We start from the raw sequence: 18,974 nt of genomic DNA on the forward strand, positions 1-18,974 counted from the left end.
GCATAAAGCAGAAAACCAAAAAATACCCATTGAGAGTATTTTTGAGAGTAAGCTTGATTTTCCCCAAACAGAACAAACACTTTACTCTTCAGAATTGGAGACCTACATTAGAGAACATAGTGAATTAGAGGAAAGTCTACATTGACTAGTTCTAAAACCCAAATATGCATTGTACTTGCTTTCAACTACATAAAGTAAAATCTGGTAAACTTTTCTTTCTAAAGACTGTAGGAGAATGATTTGCAATTAATATATTGATCACTGGCCCCAGTAATAGCTTATTCTCTGTTGTTTGTATGCTGGCTTGCAGTGCTAGAAAGTAAATTATTTCCCTAAACTAGGGAAATATTTTCCTTATGATTTTGATGTTACTATTAATTTTCAGAAAACACTTTTTATTTACAAGCTGTATAAAAAACCACGAAGAATCAGAAGGCAAAATGAGTGCCTTATTCATTTCATTCCCTTGGTGGAAATAAACACTGCTTCATCTATGATTGTGTGAGGTGTACAATCACTACAGTTTGGCAAGCCCAGGTGCAATCCCTCGCATTTTACTTCTCTTGTAGTATAAAGTAGAAATTGCTATATGTATTTGGTGCAATTATTATTGTTGTTGTTTCAAAGACTATTCATTGTATTCTTGTAAAATCCATGTAGAAAGCAGGAAAGGTGTGTTATCTAGGTTCTAAAAGTAAGAAGAAGGAGACTCTAAAAGGCAGGGGGGCCTTGCCGAGTTGCTGCACAGTTGGTGGCTCAGCTCTTACCCAGCTTGGGTGGTGGCTCTGCTCTGGTGGACCCAGCTCTGGCCCAGCCCACAGTAGGAGCTCAAGCAAGGAGGTGCCTTAACACTTACCATGACTGTGTACTCGGTCTGGGCTCGGATAGCATCCTTCAGAAGCAGCAGCTTCTCTGAATCCTGGAAACAAAACAGATAGATGTCTCAGATGGCAGACACTAAGCATATGGAGTTTTAAGAGGCTGCTCAGTGACAAACAGGTCAAAGGAGCTAACTGTCACAGAGTCAAGCAGACCAGTGACCTCCTTGAGGCTTCTCAGATGGAGTAAGACTTACTGTCAGAGCAGCCTTGTGGTCAGTGATGGCTTTCACAAAGCTCAGTGCCTCTGGAGTGGCTGATCGAATGTTGTCCACCCGTCCCTCCTGGAACCGGCGAATGGATGCACTCTCATAGGTGGGTGTGAGTCTGAGATGGAGCCTGCACAGATGATGGATGAATAGCAAATAGAGATGTATTCTTGGGTATTCTGAAATGCTGAGAGAATGATAGTCCAGCTGGGTTTATTTTTACAGTCCTGACTTTACTTGGCATAGTATTTCATTTTAACCTTAATAGAATTTTAGAGGCAGTTTCCCAAAGATGAATATCAGGGAGTCTAATATGAAGAGCTATGTATCTTTCTATACACTGGTGATACTACAAAGATATAAAATAAAGAAGTGACTGGTTGCTTTAAAAAAATCCCAATATGGTGGGAAACCTAGAATTTTCTACAAGACCTGATGAATGTTTGATTAATGGCACAGAATGGAATAATTGTACAATTAATCATTCATACCCTTGAGAGAATCCTGTTTTATTTAAAATAAGTCAAGCATGAACTATGGATGGAGGGAGGAAAGGGCCTCAGTGGTCACTGGAGTAAACTGTTGCAATGTCTAGTGGTGGCTGAGATTCCAACAGACCCATGGGAACTATGGCTGTGCCTCTCCTTCTTAAAGCCTATGATGGGAACAGTAGCAGCCACTGCCCCTGCCACTGTCTTCTCCTTAAGCATGTGAGTACCCCTAGGTTTGTGTACCCCAAGTGAGTACCCCTAGGCTTGTGTACCTGACTGCTTCATACCTTTGTTTACCAGTCAGTAAAGTCCTTGATGTTGGGGTTGAAAGAAAGGAAAGACACAGAAATCAGAGAATAGTGGTGACAACCCAAAATCACACAGCAAGTCAGCCTTCTCAGGGCATGTCTGTGCCACACTGGGTTAGCTCCAGGAGGGTAGAAGGCCAAGTATGGCCTTTACCTTCTACCCTGGTTCTGTATTGCTTGGTGAGCAAGTGAATAAACTTCTATTACACTTATATCTCATTTTCCCAGGACACAGGCAGGGAGCTCATTTCCCAAATCTCTATGGCCCCTGGAGGCAAATGCTCTGCCAAGCATGAAAATAGATGCCATCACCGGCTGGCAGCTAATCAACTCCAACTGAGGCAGCTTCCAGTGTTTTGCTGAATCTAGATGCAGATTTTTAAAAATGTATTAAAGCTTAGACTGTGAAGAATGTTCTCCATGGGAAGCAGATCATGTTTTAGCTTTTCAATGAGGTCCAAGATTGTCTGGCCACAACCATTTCTGGCCATGTCCAGTGACAGCAAAGATCATGTGAGGAGGGGGTGCTGTGTGTAGGTTCCTCTTAGCTTTGGATCTGAAGCTCTAAAGTGCTCATTGAGTAAGTACAGTCCCCAGTCATAGCTCCAGCAGGGACCTGACCTCATGGTCTATTTCAGTCCATTGATATCTGAGTATCAGAACGACAATGACTGCAGTTCCAGACACCAGGTCCTGCCACGGTTCTATGCTGGCAAGGTCTCTGTGTACCAGTGATGCAGGGTGACATCAGACTTTACCAATGAGTTGTAAGAAGACAGATGCTCAGAGTGGCTGCCCCTTTCACCATGAGTTGCAGCCCCACATGGGACACTAGGATCAGGATGCTGTGTCTGCAGGGGTGCTGCCTGCATATTAGTGAGACTTCCTTGCTCCAGCTTTAGAGAAGATCACTTCCTGTTTTCCTGGGTGTTGAAAATTGAAAGCAGATCTGGTGGGACAACTGCCATTTGCCAGCCATGCCAGTTTATGAGCAGTTGCTTCTGGAATTCTGGAGCCAACTGAAGCCAGTCTTATCTTGAGGAAGATCTGCTCTGTTTTGTATGTTAGTTTTAGTGTTCTATAAAAGTTGAGTCAGGTGCCCTACTTAACCTTCAACCATTACTTCCTACAACTATAGAGGTTTTTCTAAATCACAGACCTGATTATGCCACCCCAAGCTAACACTCTTATGGTGTCTTCCCATGTTTGACTCAGTAGCTGATGCCTGCTCTGTGCCAGGGATGTAAGGCGCCCAGAATGTCATGCTTGGGAGGGACAGTCTAGAAAACAAAGTTGACAAATCAATGAACAATGTAGTTCACATGAAAAATAATACCATGAAAACAGCTGGATACAAAGTCAATATCCAGAAATCAAAGGCATTTTTGTATACCAACAATGAAACAACAGAAGCAGAAATCAAGAAAAAAATCCCATTCTATATAGCAAAAAGAAAAATAAAATACCTAGGAATAAACCTAACCAAGGAGGTAAAAGACCTATATGCAGGAAACTACACAACACTGAAGAAAGAAATCAAAGAAGACATAAACAAACGGAAACATACACCATGTTCATGGATCGGAAGAATTAACATCATCAAAATGTCCATACTACCCAAAGCAATTTACAGATTCAATGTAATACCCATTAAAGTACCAATGGCATATTTCACAGACATAGAACAAACACTTCAAAAATTTATATGCAACCATAAATTACCTGGAATACCTGTGGCAATTTTGAGAAAGAAGAGCAAAGTGGGAGGGATCATAATACCTGATACCAAACTGTATTACAGGGCCGCTGTAATCAAAATAGCTTGGTACTGGCATAAAAACAGGCACATGGACCAATGGAGCTGAATGGAGAGCCCAGAAATAAACCCAAGCCTGTATGGTTAATTAATATTTGACAAAGGGGGCAGCAACATAAAATGGAGTAACAATAGCCTCGTCAACAAGTGGTGTTGGGAGAACTGGACAGCTATGTACAAAAAAAATGAAACTTGAGCACCAACTTACACCATACACAAAAATAAATTCAAGGTGGATAAAAGACTTAAATATACACTGAGACACCATTAAAGTCCTAGAGGAGAATGTAGGCAGGAAAATCTCAGATATTTCACACAGTAACATTTTTATTGACATGTCCCCTAGAGCAAGGGACATAAAGGAAAGAATAAACAAATGGTATCTCATCAACATAAAAAGATTCTGCATGGCTAAAGAAAACAATATTAAAATAAAAAGAGAACCAACTGTATGGGAAAACATATTTGCCAATGATACCTCAGACAAGGGTTTCATCTCCAAAATATACAAAGAACTTATATGACTCCACTCTAAGATGACAAGCAACCCAATTAAAAAAGTGGGCAAGGGACTTGAACAGACACTTCTCCAAGGAGGACACACAGAGGATACAGAAACACATGAAAAGATGCTCAATATCACTAGCTATCAGAGAGATGCAAATTAAAACCACAATGAGATACCACTTTACACCATTCAGAATGGTCATCATAAACAAAGCAGCAGACAACAAGTGTTGGAGAGGTTGTGGAGAAAAGGGGACCCTAGTGCACTGTTCTTGGGACTGCAGACTGGTACAACCACTGTGAAAAACAGTATGGAACTTCCTCAGAAAACTAAAAATGCATCTGCCTTTTGACCCAGCAATTCCACTGGGGGTACTATATCCTAAGAAACCTGAAACACCAATCCAAAAGAACCTATGCACCCCAATGTTCATAGCAGCACAATTTACAATACCCAAGTGCTGGGAGCAACCTAGGTGCCCATCAGTAAATGAATGGATCAAAAACTATGGTCCATTTACACATTGGAATTCTATGCAGCAGAAAGAAAGAAGGAGCTCCTTCCTTTTGCAACAGCATGGATGGAACTGGAAAGCATTAGGCTAAGCGAAATAAGCCAGGCAGTGAAAGACAAATACCATATGATCTCACCCTTAAGTGGAACCTAATCAACAAAACGAAGAAACAAGCAAAATATAACCAGAGACACTGAAATAGAGAACAGAGTGACAGTGTTCAGAGGGGAGATGGGATGGAATTTCAGGGGAATTTCAGGGGGGAAAAGGGAAGGGTTTACAGGAACAAGTATAAAGGACACATGGACCAAAACTGGGGGGGGGGGAATTGGGAGGGAAGTGGGGAAGGCTGGGTGGGTGGGCTGGGATAGGAGTAAAATATAGAAAAATTGTATTTGAACAATAATTAAAATTTCAAAAAGTGAAAAAAACTAAAAAAAAGAAAATATAAAAATATAAATTCACACAGAAAAAAAAATGAAAAAGAAAAAGAAAAACAATTGCCATGAAAGAAAAAGAGAGCACAATTGGTATGATAGAAAACTGGGTGGCAAGGTTCTCTAAGGGCTGACAACTAAGTAGTGGGAAGCAGCTGGTAGGTGAAGAGTGGTGGTTACAGGTGAATAGGCACCTATCAGAGCAAAGGTCTAGAGGTGGGAAAGAGATTTGGGGAGGACCCCAGATGAGGCCAGAGAGCCTCTCTAAGTCTGGACTTTGTTCTAAGCATGGTGGGAAGCCATTGGAAAGGGTCAAGGAGGTAAATGATAGAATCTGATTTTCATATTTCCAAGTTCATGTTTTATGAAGATAGGATATAGTGGGTAAGATTGGAGGCAGAGATCCCCAGGAAGCATGTTGCAGTTGACGGAGCAAGAGATGGCAGGGGCTTGGGAGGAGCCGATGGTGGTAGAGGTAGAAATGGAAGTGAAGAGCAAAGAGACGTAGGGAAAATAACTGACATGGTGGGAGGTGAAAGATAGGGACAAATGAAGGGGGAATCTAAAATCTTTGACTTGGTCCACTGAGGGATGCTAGTTCTATTTCATTATTGAGGCCAGAATAATGGGAGGTCACATCACAACTCCAGAGGCCCAGTTGGACTGGATGAGATCTGGAGGAGGAGCATCTTCTCAATCTTGTGTCCCCATCACCTCCCTGGCCTTAGTTAGCTTTGTTCCTGCTCTTTGTGCTCTGTGCCCCTGGGCTATCACTCAGGCAAGTGACTGACTATGACATCCTTCTTTCTCTTTTCTGAGAAGGTTTTATATCTTGCAACCCAGTTAGGTGGCACCTCCTATCAAGCAGTCTACCCTGATTATCCTCCCATCCTCTAAGCCCATAGAAAGTCTTTCTCCCTCCAGGGTACTTCTAGACTCTAGAGTCTAGAGCAACTCGTCAGTTAGGCCTTCTGGGCAGGTTTTGCTCACCTGTAGAAGGCCAGTTGGAGGGCCACCTGAATAAAGGCATCGGGGCTGCTTTTCTGCTTCTTAATGAATGTCTTCCCATAGTTGTCAAACTTGTAAACAATGAAGTCAAGATTCTTCACTATTCTATGGAGAGAAAAAAAATGCTTTTATTTCATGCAAAATAGAATGCCCAGATCACAGAATCTAACCAAATTTCTTGAGCTTGGTCTATGTCCTACCATCCCAGAAGTTCAGGACAGTCCCTGTGCTCCAGAAACGGATCAGTGTGTCAGACAGTCCTTGACATATGGAAGTGGCAGAGGGTGTACTGGACCAAGGTTACTCTGAGCTGAAGATGAGATATGGCTGGGCAGGCTGGTGGCCCAGCTCTGGAGCTGGAGGAAGGTGGGCTTGGCTGCAGGGAGGGACATGGAGGCAAAACATACATTTGCATGGGCAGGGAAAACACTGCTAACAAACACAGTCATAAAATCCTGCTCCTCACAGGAGTGAGCCTGAGAGAGGTCACTCATTTGAACTGTTTGGAAAGTGTGTCCAGCACCCTTGCGGGTTTTTGTTTTTGTTTTGTGGGCTTTGTTGTGTGTTTTTTTGTTTGTTTTGCTGCATCCTGGCCATCCTACCAGATCCATAAACCCTCTCTGTTCAGGGAAAAGCCCACTTCTCAGATGGTTGCAAGTAGCATCTCCTCACTCAGACTCATCCCTGTGCTTTGGAAAGAAAGGTGTGGGGCCTGGCTGCTCAGCACCGCAGTGAAGGCTGCTTGCCAGTAACTAAAAGTCCATTTTACTCAGATACTGCTGTTGTGGCTGCCATGACATGCTCAGGTCTTTGCTGGCCAGGAGCCATTGTAAGAGTAGTGGGAAGATTTCCTGAGTCTACACTGAAAGCCTTGAGCACCCCAATAATGACTAGTCTCCTTCAAAATGAGCTTGGGGTCTCGGGGTGACTGCCCCCTGGAGCAATGTCCAACAAGGTCCACACCATTCATCTACCAGCCATATGTAAAATCGGAGTCTAGGGGGAGCAACCTGGGCCCCCACTCACACATTCACTCCCTCGGGACTTGACATTCCCTGACTGCCCCTCCTTGAATTATTTCTCCTGCCTCACAGGACTTCAGCTCTTGTGGGGCCATGGTAGGTTCTGAGGACTCAGCAAAACTCAGAGAACCAGTTCCAATGGGCCTGTCTGGCCCATTAACTCACTGCCTCCAGTCTGGCCTGTTGACTGCCTCCACACAGGCTGAGCACAGAGTTACCACAGCCCTCTGGAAACCTTTTGCTCAAGCTCTGCCCACTTGGACCCCACTTCCAAGTGGGGTGCCACCCTTTCCCTTCTACTTCCCCATCCTCCAGAAAGAAGAGCTGGGGGCCTTGGGATCAAGTGGAACCTGCTCAAACCCCTAAAAATGTGCAGGTTCCTTCTTCTTCCCAGGGCTCAGCAATGAACTCACCCTCCTAGTGGCCTGCTTATCCCCAAACAGCTGCATGTGCTTGAGATATGGACACCACCTTATCAATGATCACCTAAGGCCACTCCTCCACAAAAGCCAGTCTCCACAGCAGCTTTCAGGGGACTTGTCCTCCCTGCTCTGGGTCTCAAGCCCAGCCACACTCTATCCAGCTCACCTACCCTTTTCCCACAGTCTCTTCCCTGGCTCCCTGGAACCCTCTGTACAAAATCTGCCAGGGTTCCTCACAGCTTCCAGGCCCTGTGACATAGGAGAATAAAGCTCTTCACAATGTGGCCCCAGTTTCCCTTTAGTGTCTCCAGCTCTGACCACTCTCTCACTTGCTGGTCTCCAAAGTAGTCTGAATCTTTTATGAACCCCCCTCCCCCAGCTGCCTGAAACACAAATTCCTCTCCACCCTTCAAGGCCCACCTTGGCAAAGCCCTCCCTCGTTGTCTTGGCAGAATTCACCTCTTGTGTCCTCTGTGGGTTCATGCCCATATGCCTTTGTCTGAGTCTGGTACTTAATGCATCACACATTTTTGCTCTGGGGATTCACTTCCTCCACTAAAGTCTGGAAGGCAGGCCTCATGGCACATTCATTTCTTTGTTCTCAGAGCCTTACCACAGGCGTGGCACAAATTAGAGCTCTGCACACATTGGCTGAATGAATGAATGAATGAATGCACTCATGCTCACTTACTGAATGAGAGAATGAACAACCAAGATCCAGACTCAGCTGTCAGCCTGTAGCTCCCCTCACACCTTGCCACTGACAATTCTGTGGTCCCCAAGAGGGGCCCTATGCCCATCTCTGGCCACCCCCTGCCTGGGTCCTGTTAGGGGTCCTTACCCCCCTGCCCAGGTTCTGTTAGGGCCTGAACTGCCCTTGGGAATAAAACCTTCCTTGTCAAGATGCAGTGAAAATTCAAGCAAATTAAAATAGCTTGGATTCAAATGACCTATTCAAACCAGTTGTTTATTGCTCCCCCTAAACAGGATGATTTTCCCTTCTTGACTGTGCTCAGTCAGGTGAAACCCTTGAAAAAAATAGGTCCACGTTTGCATTTTATGGAAATGATGGATCCTTTGACAAGGTTATTTCCCCCAGAGTTATAACTCCCCTTTAATTTGACTACATTTCCATGAAGTCATGGGGAGTGGAGGAACTGGGGTCTCTGAAACCTTTCAGGGAGTCTCAGCAGCCAGGGTGGGAAGGAGGACTCAGGTGACCCCCAGGGCATCACTCCGAAGCAGAGTTGGGCTTTTCCTTACCGTTGAAGTTTTTCTGCTGAAGAGGCTAAGAAACCTTGAATTACTGGGGAGCATTTCCACCTCAGCCTCCTGGGGGCTGGCAGCTCAGTAACGGAGTCAGCTCGGACTAGCTTCTTGCTATTCCTCATCCTGCAGGCACAGAGAGATGACCTCCTCAGCCCTGTGAGGTGAGGCCTGTAGGCAGCATGTTTCTTTGCCCTCTGCAGTCATCTCAGCTGTTGGAAGTTCATAGGTATAAGTTGCCCCCAGAGCATTGTACCAATGAACAGAGTGAAGCTCAGAGAACCCACCCAGATTAGCAAGTGGCAGAGTGAGGATTCCATCCAGTTCAACCTGGCTGCAAAGCCAATTTTTTTTTTTTTCATTTTCCTGTTCTACTACATTACACCATGACAATTATAAAACATTTGGAGAAAAATTGAAGCAAATTATGTCATTATGTTTGCAAGGGTTGGTTTGGGTTTTTAGAGATCCTAAAGAGATCCTAAACCATGGAAGAGGTTTAGAACTTAGAATCAAGGGGAAGATTCCAAAAAAAGAGAGAGAGAATGAGGGAAGTGGTAAATGGAGGAAGGAACCCAGTGTGTTAAAGGTCAGAGAAGCCCTTAGTCAGCTTTCTCGGAAGCTAGGGAGAGAGACCCAGCCTGAGAGGATGGAGAGAACTGTGGCTCAGAAAACTTCTGCCTGTGCTGGGTCATCAGTCAGCCCATTGTGGACTCAGGACAGACAATAGGGATTGATCGGAGCTCCCCTGGTCAAAGCAGATGCTCCCTCTTAGCTAGAAATTCTTTACCAAGCTCCTCCTTAACTGCCTGGATGGCCCCTTCTATCCATGGCTGATAAAATGTACAATGTATCATTTTTAGCTAGTTTGCAAACTCATTTTTGACTAAGACACTTTCCAGGCTAACAGTCCCCACATGGCCACCCCAGTTTTTCTTGGCCTAGCTGGGCAGTCCAGTTTTGACACCATGGCCGTTCTGGAGGGGTCCTGTGCTCCAGACTCACATGTGCTTGAGCAGATGTTCCACACACTGTACCAGGACAATGCCATCAAATGGGGAGTGCTCACACACCACACCACAGGTGCCATCCTGGCCCACCACGAACTGCAATAAGGAAGAGAGAGGTGAGCAGATCTCTGGTAGAGTCAGCATTTCAAACCTGCCCCTTGGCTCACCTCTCAAGGGGATCCCTCCTTAAGGACACCAAAGCACATTGTTTTCTGAAAACACCTCATGCAGTAGCCATGGCCTGAGAATATAGGAGTCTCAAACAGCAGGAAATGGTGAGACCTCCTTCCTAGAAAAACTCCAGGCAGTAAAGGTACAGCATGAAGTTCACTGGCTGAAGTATCCCAGCAATTCCTGAAAGGCTGTGCATATTCTCCGCAGGTCATGGGTAAACTCCTTCAGCTTCATTTAGCTGTGTTTCCCCTTTACAGTGAGTGAGAGGATCACCCTGCTACTACACTGGGTCATGATGTACCTGATGGCCCCTGTGGTTTGGGCAAGATTGATTTTATTCCCAGCCTCTAAACCAGTGTCCACCCCACAGTAAGTGCTCAATAATTTTGTTGGATGACTGAATGAAAGATAACAATCCTATTTGAATGGTGAACAAATTCCTAGGGAGAAATTAAACTTCCCTTGATGGGAGTGAGGAAAATTGTGCTGAGGGCACCCCATCAACTGCTGCCTGGGCTTTCATGTCTGTGATCCAGATTTCAGTTCTGTTGTTGTGGCTAGCCAGCTGGGAGAGCTTCAACAAGACACTTCAGCTCTCTGATTTCAGTCTGCTCTCATTTATCTTGGACCCAATAAGGCTAGTTCACAGGATTGATATGAGGATTGGAGAGAAGATATATGAAAGGACCATGGGAACTGTAAAGATTACTTAGGCTCTTTTTGTGACCTTACAAAGGCTGTATTTAGCTGACATGGAAAAGGGACATACTCAGTGCAGAAAAGTGCTGGGAGAAAATAAGAATGAGATTTGATTCTTAAAGCATAATCCAAATAAAGTAGGGCTGCCTTGTAGCTGATCCAGCACAGCAGCACACTCAGGAGGTATTTGCCTAACATCCATAATCAACAAGCAAACAAGCAAGCTATTGAAGTCTGTACGGCACACACTGGAGCTATCTCCAGGTCTCCCCCAATCTCAGATAGTTGCCCTCTGCCCTAGTCTTTGCTCCCATTCTTCAAACTTCCCATAGAGTTTCTTTCAAAACATAGCTCTGCAGGCTCTTTTCTCTCTTTCCTGGTATCCCCTGCCTTCTGTCCTGTGAAATCTCTCAGTCCTTTCAACTCCCATTCATGAAGCCAGTTGGGCTTCTCCAACTCACCTACCTGATAAAGTGCCCTACCTTCAAAAATAACCCAGAGGTGGGTACAGCTACCCGCATGAGGCACAGAGGGGAGGACTGTGCCCAATCATATGTTAGTGCTTTTCTGTCCCTGTCACTAAAAGAAAAAGAGGCAAACAGTACCTTTTAAAAATTGCTACTAAGCCTTGCTATGTTTCAGTTCCTGTACATCCATGATATCATGTCCCTCCCACAGTTTCTCCATGAAAGGTTACAAGCCATTAGCAATGGTGGTGAAGGCTGAAACAGCCAGCACAGCAGCAACAGGACTCATCAGAAAGAACAGAATCAAAATGCACACCAATAAGAAGGATAACCTGCAGGATGCAGGGGACAGTGAAAGAGAAAAATATGCCTAGAAATGCTCATTACGTGTGAGCAATGCTAACCAAAAGCATAGAGGTAGTTGGCTGCCATTTAATAAGGGCACTGTGAAAGTGTGGTGGCTTTAAAAATAGACAAGATTAGATTTAGGATTGGCATGCTGGGGTAAAAAGGATGTAAGAACAGGAATGAATGGCCCAACCTCAACCTTATCCCCATTTGCATGAGTGTTTTCCTCCAGGCTAAAGTGACTGTCTTGTTTCTGAGCTAATGTCATACGAATGAAAAAAAAAAACAAATTGCTTTATTTCATTTTATGACTTTTTTCTGTGTAGACACTGGGATGCCACACTTCTCAGGGAAGGAGGGTGGTGTGTCAAAATGGCCAGACCAGGGTGACAGAAATTCAGAACAACTGACATTCCCAGGAATCAGATGTGATTGTTGCTGAACATGTTGAAGATTTGTTCAGTGGGAGGAGCCCCTGGCATGCCCCCATCTTATAGTGTGTGATGGGAGATGGGGAGTGAGCCCCAGGTCTGACCCAGAGGGTCCTCAACCTTTCCTCAGGTTGCAGGAAAGTTAGGGAGCTTGAGTGAGGTTTGGCCACTTGATCCTTATCCAAAGGCTTATCTCCTGGCTAGTCCAGCAGACAACATCAATGACACATCTCCAACCCCTGTAGTTATCTTGGCCCCACATGCAGCATCCTAGGCAGCAGAGGCCAGTAAGTGAGTCTGCCAGCTGTGAGCAGGGCTGGCTTAGGCCGCTGGCCATACTGCAAGGGAGGCTTACCTGCAGGGACTTGTCATACCAACGGTTTGCCCCATTCTTGCTGCAGCCTCCACCATGAAGGAGCTGGAGTGCCCTGTTGGTGTCGTTGAGCTCCAAGCCTCCCGGGGCATCCAGACACACCACACAGATGCAGCGCTCGATCATGTCCAGTGAGTCCCGATTGGTGGAGTCTGCAGGGTGGGCAAGCAAGGCCTTATCTTCTGTCCCACTTGGGGCCTGGGGCCCCCTCTGCAAAGCCTCACACACCACAGGCAGATACACATGGACTGTCAGATCTGTATCCAGTCCTGACCCCTCCCCTATCCCAGTCCATGGCCTGGAAAGTCAGCCAGACTGTCCTGGGTTTCTGTACTAACCTCAGGGCCCAGCTCAGCCTCAGAGTCCCTCCAGCTGTGTGGTCACTTGGCCTGCTTGCAAGGATGAGAGGAGCTGGTGTAGGGCCTTCTCCATGGACATTAAACTATGCCAAGAGAGGAGCTCCACTTCCCCCTTCAACAGCACCCAGTACTGTGGCACCAGGAAGCTGCATCTGGCACACAGGCAAGTTTATTTGTCCTGAACTATGACTTTCAAACATTAGTTTCCAGAATTTTAAAGCTAGTCAACTTCACATGAAAATCTTTAGTAAGAGAATAAGGGTGTTGCTCGCCTTGTCCTCTGCCACCCCAGCTGTTATGTTGATGCAGGGGCAGATGGGAGGGCCAGGCTACCCTAAACCTATAACCACGTGATCCACTGGGGCCATTTCAGGCCCATGGAACTCATCAGGACAAATAGGTTAAAAGCCACTGAGTTATGTAGGAGATGGGTTGTCAAGGGAGCTTAAATCCTCCAAAGGGACATTGGACAAGGTGTTCCTCCTGGAATAGAGCAAGGCCAGCAGATGGGCTGCTGGTAGCTTCCTCAGCCAAGCACAGGAAGGTTCACAAAGCCTGGCCAGTGGGACCATGGCTGGTGCTGCTACACGTTCCTTCTCTAAGTCAGGAGTCTTTACAGTGGTGATTGTGTTCCTTCTCCACCATCCCATACAGGGTATGGCATCAGGACCTAATGGGTAGGCTGCACATTGCCCAGAGATCCAGACTTCTGTGCTGGAGGATTGAACAGGATGAGGGTTACCATCACCACCCCCAAGCCTCAGAATATCATATGCATGGGAAGGTGGGGTGTGTGGTGTTTGGTGGCAGAGGGATATCATGTGTCAGTGACTGCTAGTTGCATATAATAATATTCATTCTCTTTAGCCACAGAACACTTGGCTTTTAGCTTGGCACAGAGACAACCAGAAATAAGGCTATATTTCCCAGCCTCCCTTATAACTACGAGTAACCAAGTGTTTAAATTCTACCAACAAGATCTAGAAATGCTATATGACAACTTCCAAGAAACTTCCTTAAAGACAGCTAGCATGTGGTCTTTGTCATATTTTGACCCTTTCTCTATCCTGCTGCCTGGAACACAGGTATAATAACTGAAGCTCTAGCTCCCATTTGGGACCATGAGGATGAGGGCCACACCCTTGTATCTTCCTTGAGATGGAAGAACACTAGCCACCCTGTATCAATTCTGGCTCATTTCCAATATACATGAAAGAGATAAAAACCTGTGTTTTTAAAAATACTATTATTTCAGGTTTTCTGTCACGTGTGGCCATAACCAATTCTAACTTATATTGTCTGGTGATGTTAGATTCACATTCATACACTGCAGGAATTAGCTGGAGCTTAGAGGCTATACCTTGGTTTGCCAGAGTCCTCTCTCATTTATTTAGCATATTGATTTCTTCGGGTATTTAAATTCAAGGTCCTTGTCCAGAACGCTGTCTTCTTTGTTAAATATGGGAGGCAGGGGATCCCTCCAAAATGACAGTCAAGTCCCTCCTTTCTCCCTCTTGTGTCAGAATCAAGGCAGACACTTGTGTGGCACTGGTCCTAGGTGCTGGCCCTTCTATTTCCTGTTGCCAGCTCTGTTCCCCTTGATTCTGAGCCCAGGTACACATGCAGTCACATGTACCTCTCAGCTCCTGCCTCTTCCCTCCCCTAATGGGATCTCAATAACTGCTGAGTCAGGACTCCCCTTTTCAGAGTCCCTGGCCCTGGAGGCTTCTTTGCTCCTAGAGCCTCAAGCTGAGAATTAAGCCCATTATCTCTCATAGTCATCTGGAATCTGCCTTCCCGAAGTCCAGGGCATGTGTGGGAGGAGGTGCAGCTTTCACTTGCTTCCACTCTCAGGCTTAATGTCCTCTAGCACCCTCTATTCACTAGTTGGGTCTAGCCTGTGGGGCAGGGCCACCCATAGCAGCACCTTCCTCAGGCAGTGGGAGGCTGAGTCTACACTTGGCCTATGATGACAGTGGGGGACCACATCGGGCGTGTGGCTGTCCTTTCTTCTGTCCAGCAGGGACCTGAAGTGATCAGAGGCGGCTATTGTCTGCTCCTCTCTACTCTTGGCCTTGACCTAGCCTCTCTGGGCTGCTACCCCACTCAAGCGTGTGGCAAGTTCCCCTTGCTGGTGTTGTCAGCCTTAAGGGATTGAAACAATCCCTAAGACCCTCTTCTGGTTCTCCTCAACACTTGCTGGGCACACAGATGCTAAGGGCACCTGTGCTGTTCCCTATTCTGCCCAGGTAATTCCTCCAGGTTCGTGAGAAGTTTTCACATGTCTTCATGTGAAAGGAGTTTCCAGTCCCCACCTATCTCCTTCCTCCCACTCTGAAAATTCTGGAGGTAGGAGCCATTGCTCACAGCGGGTCTTCTACTCAGGGAATGAAGGTGTCCAGCAAGCAAACCCATTCTCTGTCATCCACCCCACCTTCCTGTCTGGAATAATGAGAGTTCAGGAAGCACTGTTCTTTCAGGATGCCTCTTAATCCCTAAGGGGCTAGGATGATTCATCACCTTGCACTTGGCCTCTTGGGCTCTCCTGCCTCAATCTGCTGAACTTCAAAGCTCTGAGCCCTGCCCTGAGGAGCTAAAGATAAATGAGATGCCATAGTGGCCCTCCCTTCCTTCCACTCCTTAAGTGTAATGCAATTACCACGTTACCCCTTCAACCTAAAACAGCTTCTGGTGCTCACCAGGTAGAATCCAAACTTGTAAATATAGCTCTTGGGATCCAGGGCTAGCCATTGCTGCCCCTCATGGCTCAACTCCTCTGACTCTTTGGAATGACTTCACACAAGCCTCATGCCATTCCCTGGACATCTGTGCACCATCATTCAGGCTGTCCCCAGGATGGGGTCTGTTCTCCTACTCTACCTATCAAATCCCTTCTTATAGACTCTCCCCAAGCTCCCTAAACCTCTAACAGTGCTTGTCCAGTGCCCAGGATTAGTGGGAGCAATCTAGACAGAATTCCTGCTACCCCCCCACCCCAGGACTCCTCACACTTGGAACTGTCTGCTTGGTGCAGATGAGGAACCTCTGCTCTGTCTACCAGGTCAACCTCACATAGTATCTGAGTCAGAGATGGCCAATTCCCTCTATACCAATGTCTCCTACCACATAGCACATGACCTTATAGCACACAAACCCACCACCATCCCCAGACCCCCATGCTTCAAGCAATTACTGAGAGTCTAACCCAGAAAGCCCTGTTTTGGTCCCTTCTCCCCTATCTGTAAGCTTACAGAGGGTGGTGTCTGTGTCCCCAGCTGAAGCAGGCAATTTCCATGGCTGGCAATGAACTTGAGAGTGTGTGGACAGGTAAAGTTGACATCTGTGTGCACAGCTCAGAGGAGCCCAGAGAAGCCCAGATGGCCAACAACAACAAGAACAAAAAGGCCTATGGCTCCTGGAGGGTCAGAAAACCACTACTTTGAGGGACCTGGAGCTTCATGGTGGGGGTGAGGGATGGGGAAGAGATAGAGAGGGGTTTGCAAAGCTCCAAGTTCTACCTCTCTCTACTCCTGTTCCTATTGGCCATGACCATGGTGCCTGGCCTTGTACCATGTGCTGTTCTGGGGGTTTCTTTGGGCTCCTAGGCTAGCTAATGACTTCAGAATATAGGGAGGCTTTAGTTAGGCCTGTGTCAGATTCAAATAAGCAGAGAGGAAGAGGGAAGCATGTCAGGAAGGACATAACAGTAAAGAAAAGGCTTTGAGGGCTGGAAGGTAGACATCCAGGATTGTGGGTAAAGGCATGCAGGATTTAGGAGACTGAAAAAACACAGTACAGTAATGATGTTAGCTAACCTTTTTGAGCACCTACTATGTGCCAAGCATCAATCTAAGCACTCATACAAAATAATACTGAATAGGCACTATTATCATCCCTATTCACAGGTGAGAAACTGAGGAGCTACATGTCTTACCTAAAGTCACCACTAAATGAAGGGAGCAGAGCTTGATCCAAACCTAACACCAAAGCTGGAAGCAGATCATCAAGGACTAAATGCAGTATTGAGAATATGGACTTCGTCTAGCAACAGCAGGGGGCCACTGAAGGATTTACACAGAAACTGATGTGGTAAAAGAGAATCTAGGTTACCTAGGAACTTGGGAAGGGCCTGAGACTAGAAGCCAGACAAGAGGCCATAAGGAGCTCCATGGATGCCCATTTTAACCTTGTTGGCCATGTCTCAGTGAGGTCTGAGAACCCACTTATCTGCCTACACCAATATTTGTTATCTGCTTAAACCAAGGTTTGCTCAGGAAGAGCTCTAAGGCCAACGTGGAGTGGGAAGGCTTCAGCTCTCCCCAACACCCCCAGGAGTCCAACCAGAAGACTACAGAACAGGCCTAGCAGAGCCTCTGGAAAGGAAAGTAGAGGCTTGGCACAAGCCTTCCCAGGAGCTGGTCAACTTGAGGCTGGCAGCAAAAAAGGACAGCTTCCCAGGCATCAGTGCTCCATCCTCCTCCAAACAGGAGAGAGGGACTCCTGAGAAGGCTGACCCATCACTATCCAGCATGCTGGTTGTGCAGGGCCCTGGAGCTCAGTGCCAACCAACAGGAGCTGGTCCTGGGTCATTAGACAGAGTAAAATGGGAGCAGGACAGCGGGGATGCCAGGTGGCCTTGCAAATGAACTCCCTGCATACAAGGAGCTGATCAGTCAAATGCTGACAAGTTTATCATGTCAGGCAGAAAATAAGCTACAGCCAAACTCTTCTACCATGACTCTTGCCCAAATGTGATGGAAATGGAGCAGTGGGCTGGAGGCACACAGCAGAGGCCATTTGTCTTGTGAACTCCTCATTGAGCACATGGAGGCTCAGTTAATTTGGTAAATCAATCTTCCTCAAGGAGCCCATGCTTAATAGTGAGAAGTAGGAGTTGAATAATAGGAGGAGCTTGCTCTGTCACCCACACCTAAGGAGTTGATATCTTTGGTGATGCAGAAATTCTAGAGGCCACAAGGACTTTGAGGGCCCTGGTGCTTCTGTTAGATGTGGAAAGCTTACAGACCATGACTAAGGTGAACAAATAGAAAATCAACATGGCACCTCTGCCTTTGGAGGGCTGAAGAACTCTCAGGTGCTATACACAAATATACACATATAGCCCTCTGTGAGATGCTTGCTCTGATCTATTACCTGGGAGGTTGGCTCAGGTCAGCCTCATAAGGTCTAAGGAGATGGAGGTACCTGGCATATTCTCAGAAGCCTATAGCTTCTAAACCATTATCAATCCCATCTGACAATCTTTCCTCCTCAGATGAATGAATTGTATCTTTCTTAGGAGGGAAATCTGCCCTGGTACATCCCATATACTTCTCCACTCTGTAGTTTATGGGGTAATCTTTAAGCTCCCCGCTCCCAGAGGTTATGAGAATTCTAACAAATGTATCTCTTTCCCAATTAAACCTGTTTTAGCAAATCAGAACTACTTTGACTTGAGTTGCAAAGCCCTCTTTAAATAGTGCAAGGAGGAGGGGCTTCTTCTAGGAAGATCAAGTAGACCCTCTATTCCACTAAAAACTCTGGACATTATTTCAAACAAACATAAGATTCTGAAAGGCAAAAAGTGGAAGTCAGAGTGACTAAGAACCTCAGAACCAAAGGAACACATGATAGTGAGTTCCCTGGCTGTTATGGACTGAATTAGGTCCCCTCTCTCCACCCTCAAATTTATACTTTGAAGCCCTAACCCCCAATGTGACTATATTTAGAAACAAAGCCTTTAAAAAGTTACTTAAAGTCATAAGGGTTGCGCCCTAAACCAATATGCCTATTGTCCTTTGAAGAAGAAGAGACACCAGCAATATGTGTGGAAAGAGTTTACTCTGAATTGGTCATGGGATGATTCAGTGAGATGGAAGTCATATGCAAGCCAGGGAGAGTGGCCTCAGGGGAATCCAGCCCTTCTAACACCTTGATCTTGGACTTCTAGCTTCCGAAACTGTCAGAGATAAATTTCTGTTGTTTAAGCCACCGAGTCTTTGGGCTTTCTGTTTTAGAAAACTTCAGACTTGGAGTTAAAGTAGCCAGTGACATAAAGAAACAAATAAGTGTGGACAAAAAAAAAAAAGCCTGATAAAAACCTGCTCTCTTTAGCCAAAGAATCAGTCTGTAAGGGACAGACTAGCAAAACAGAATACTTTTAGATAATAACCTATTCCTCCCACCCTCATGCCAGCAAAGAGAATGGAGAGATTAGACTTATACCATTACCAG

At 46.0% G+C, this 18,974-nt stretch overlaps 1 protein-coding gene across 2 annotated transcripts in view; it reads right to left on the bottom strand.

The window, feature by feature from the left end:
• The window catches only part of CHAT (choline O-acetyltransferase), a 74,123-nt gene that overhangs the window by 10,443 nt on the left and 44,706 nt on the right, over nt 1-18,974 (bottom strand). For both annotated transcript variants that reach the window (XM_028513200.2, XM_036026696.1), the window contains 6 exons: nt 12,364-12,533; nt 9,885-9,985; nt 8,877-9,005; nt 6,152-6,274; nt 1,076-1,217; nt 857-919 (listed from right to left, as the gene is read on the bottom strand). In XM_028513200.2, coding sequence (XP_028369001.1) covers nt 857-919; nt 1,076-1,217; nt 6,152-6,274; nt 8,877-9,005; nt 9,885-9,985; nt 12,364-12,533 — 728 coding nt within the window. The remainder of the gene's footprint in view (nt 1-856; nt 920-1,075; nt 1,218-6,151; nt 6,275-8,876; nt 9,006-9,884; nt 9,986-12,363; nt 12,534-18,974) is intronic.

The sequence above is a fragment of the Phyllostomus discolor genome, chromosome 5 (assembly GCF_004126475.2).
Source record: "Phyllostomus discolor isolate MPI-MPIP mPhyDis1 chromosome 5, mPhyDis1.pri.v3, whole genome shotgun sequence".
In the NCBI taxonomy this organism is placed as follows: Eukaryota; Metazoa; Chordata; class Mammalia; order Chiroptera; family Phyllostomidae; genus Phyllostomus; species Phyllostomus discolor.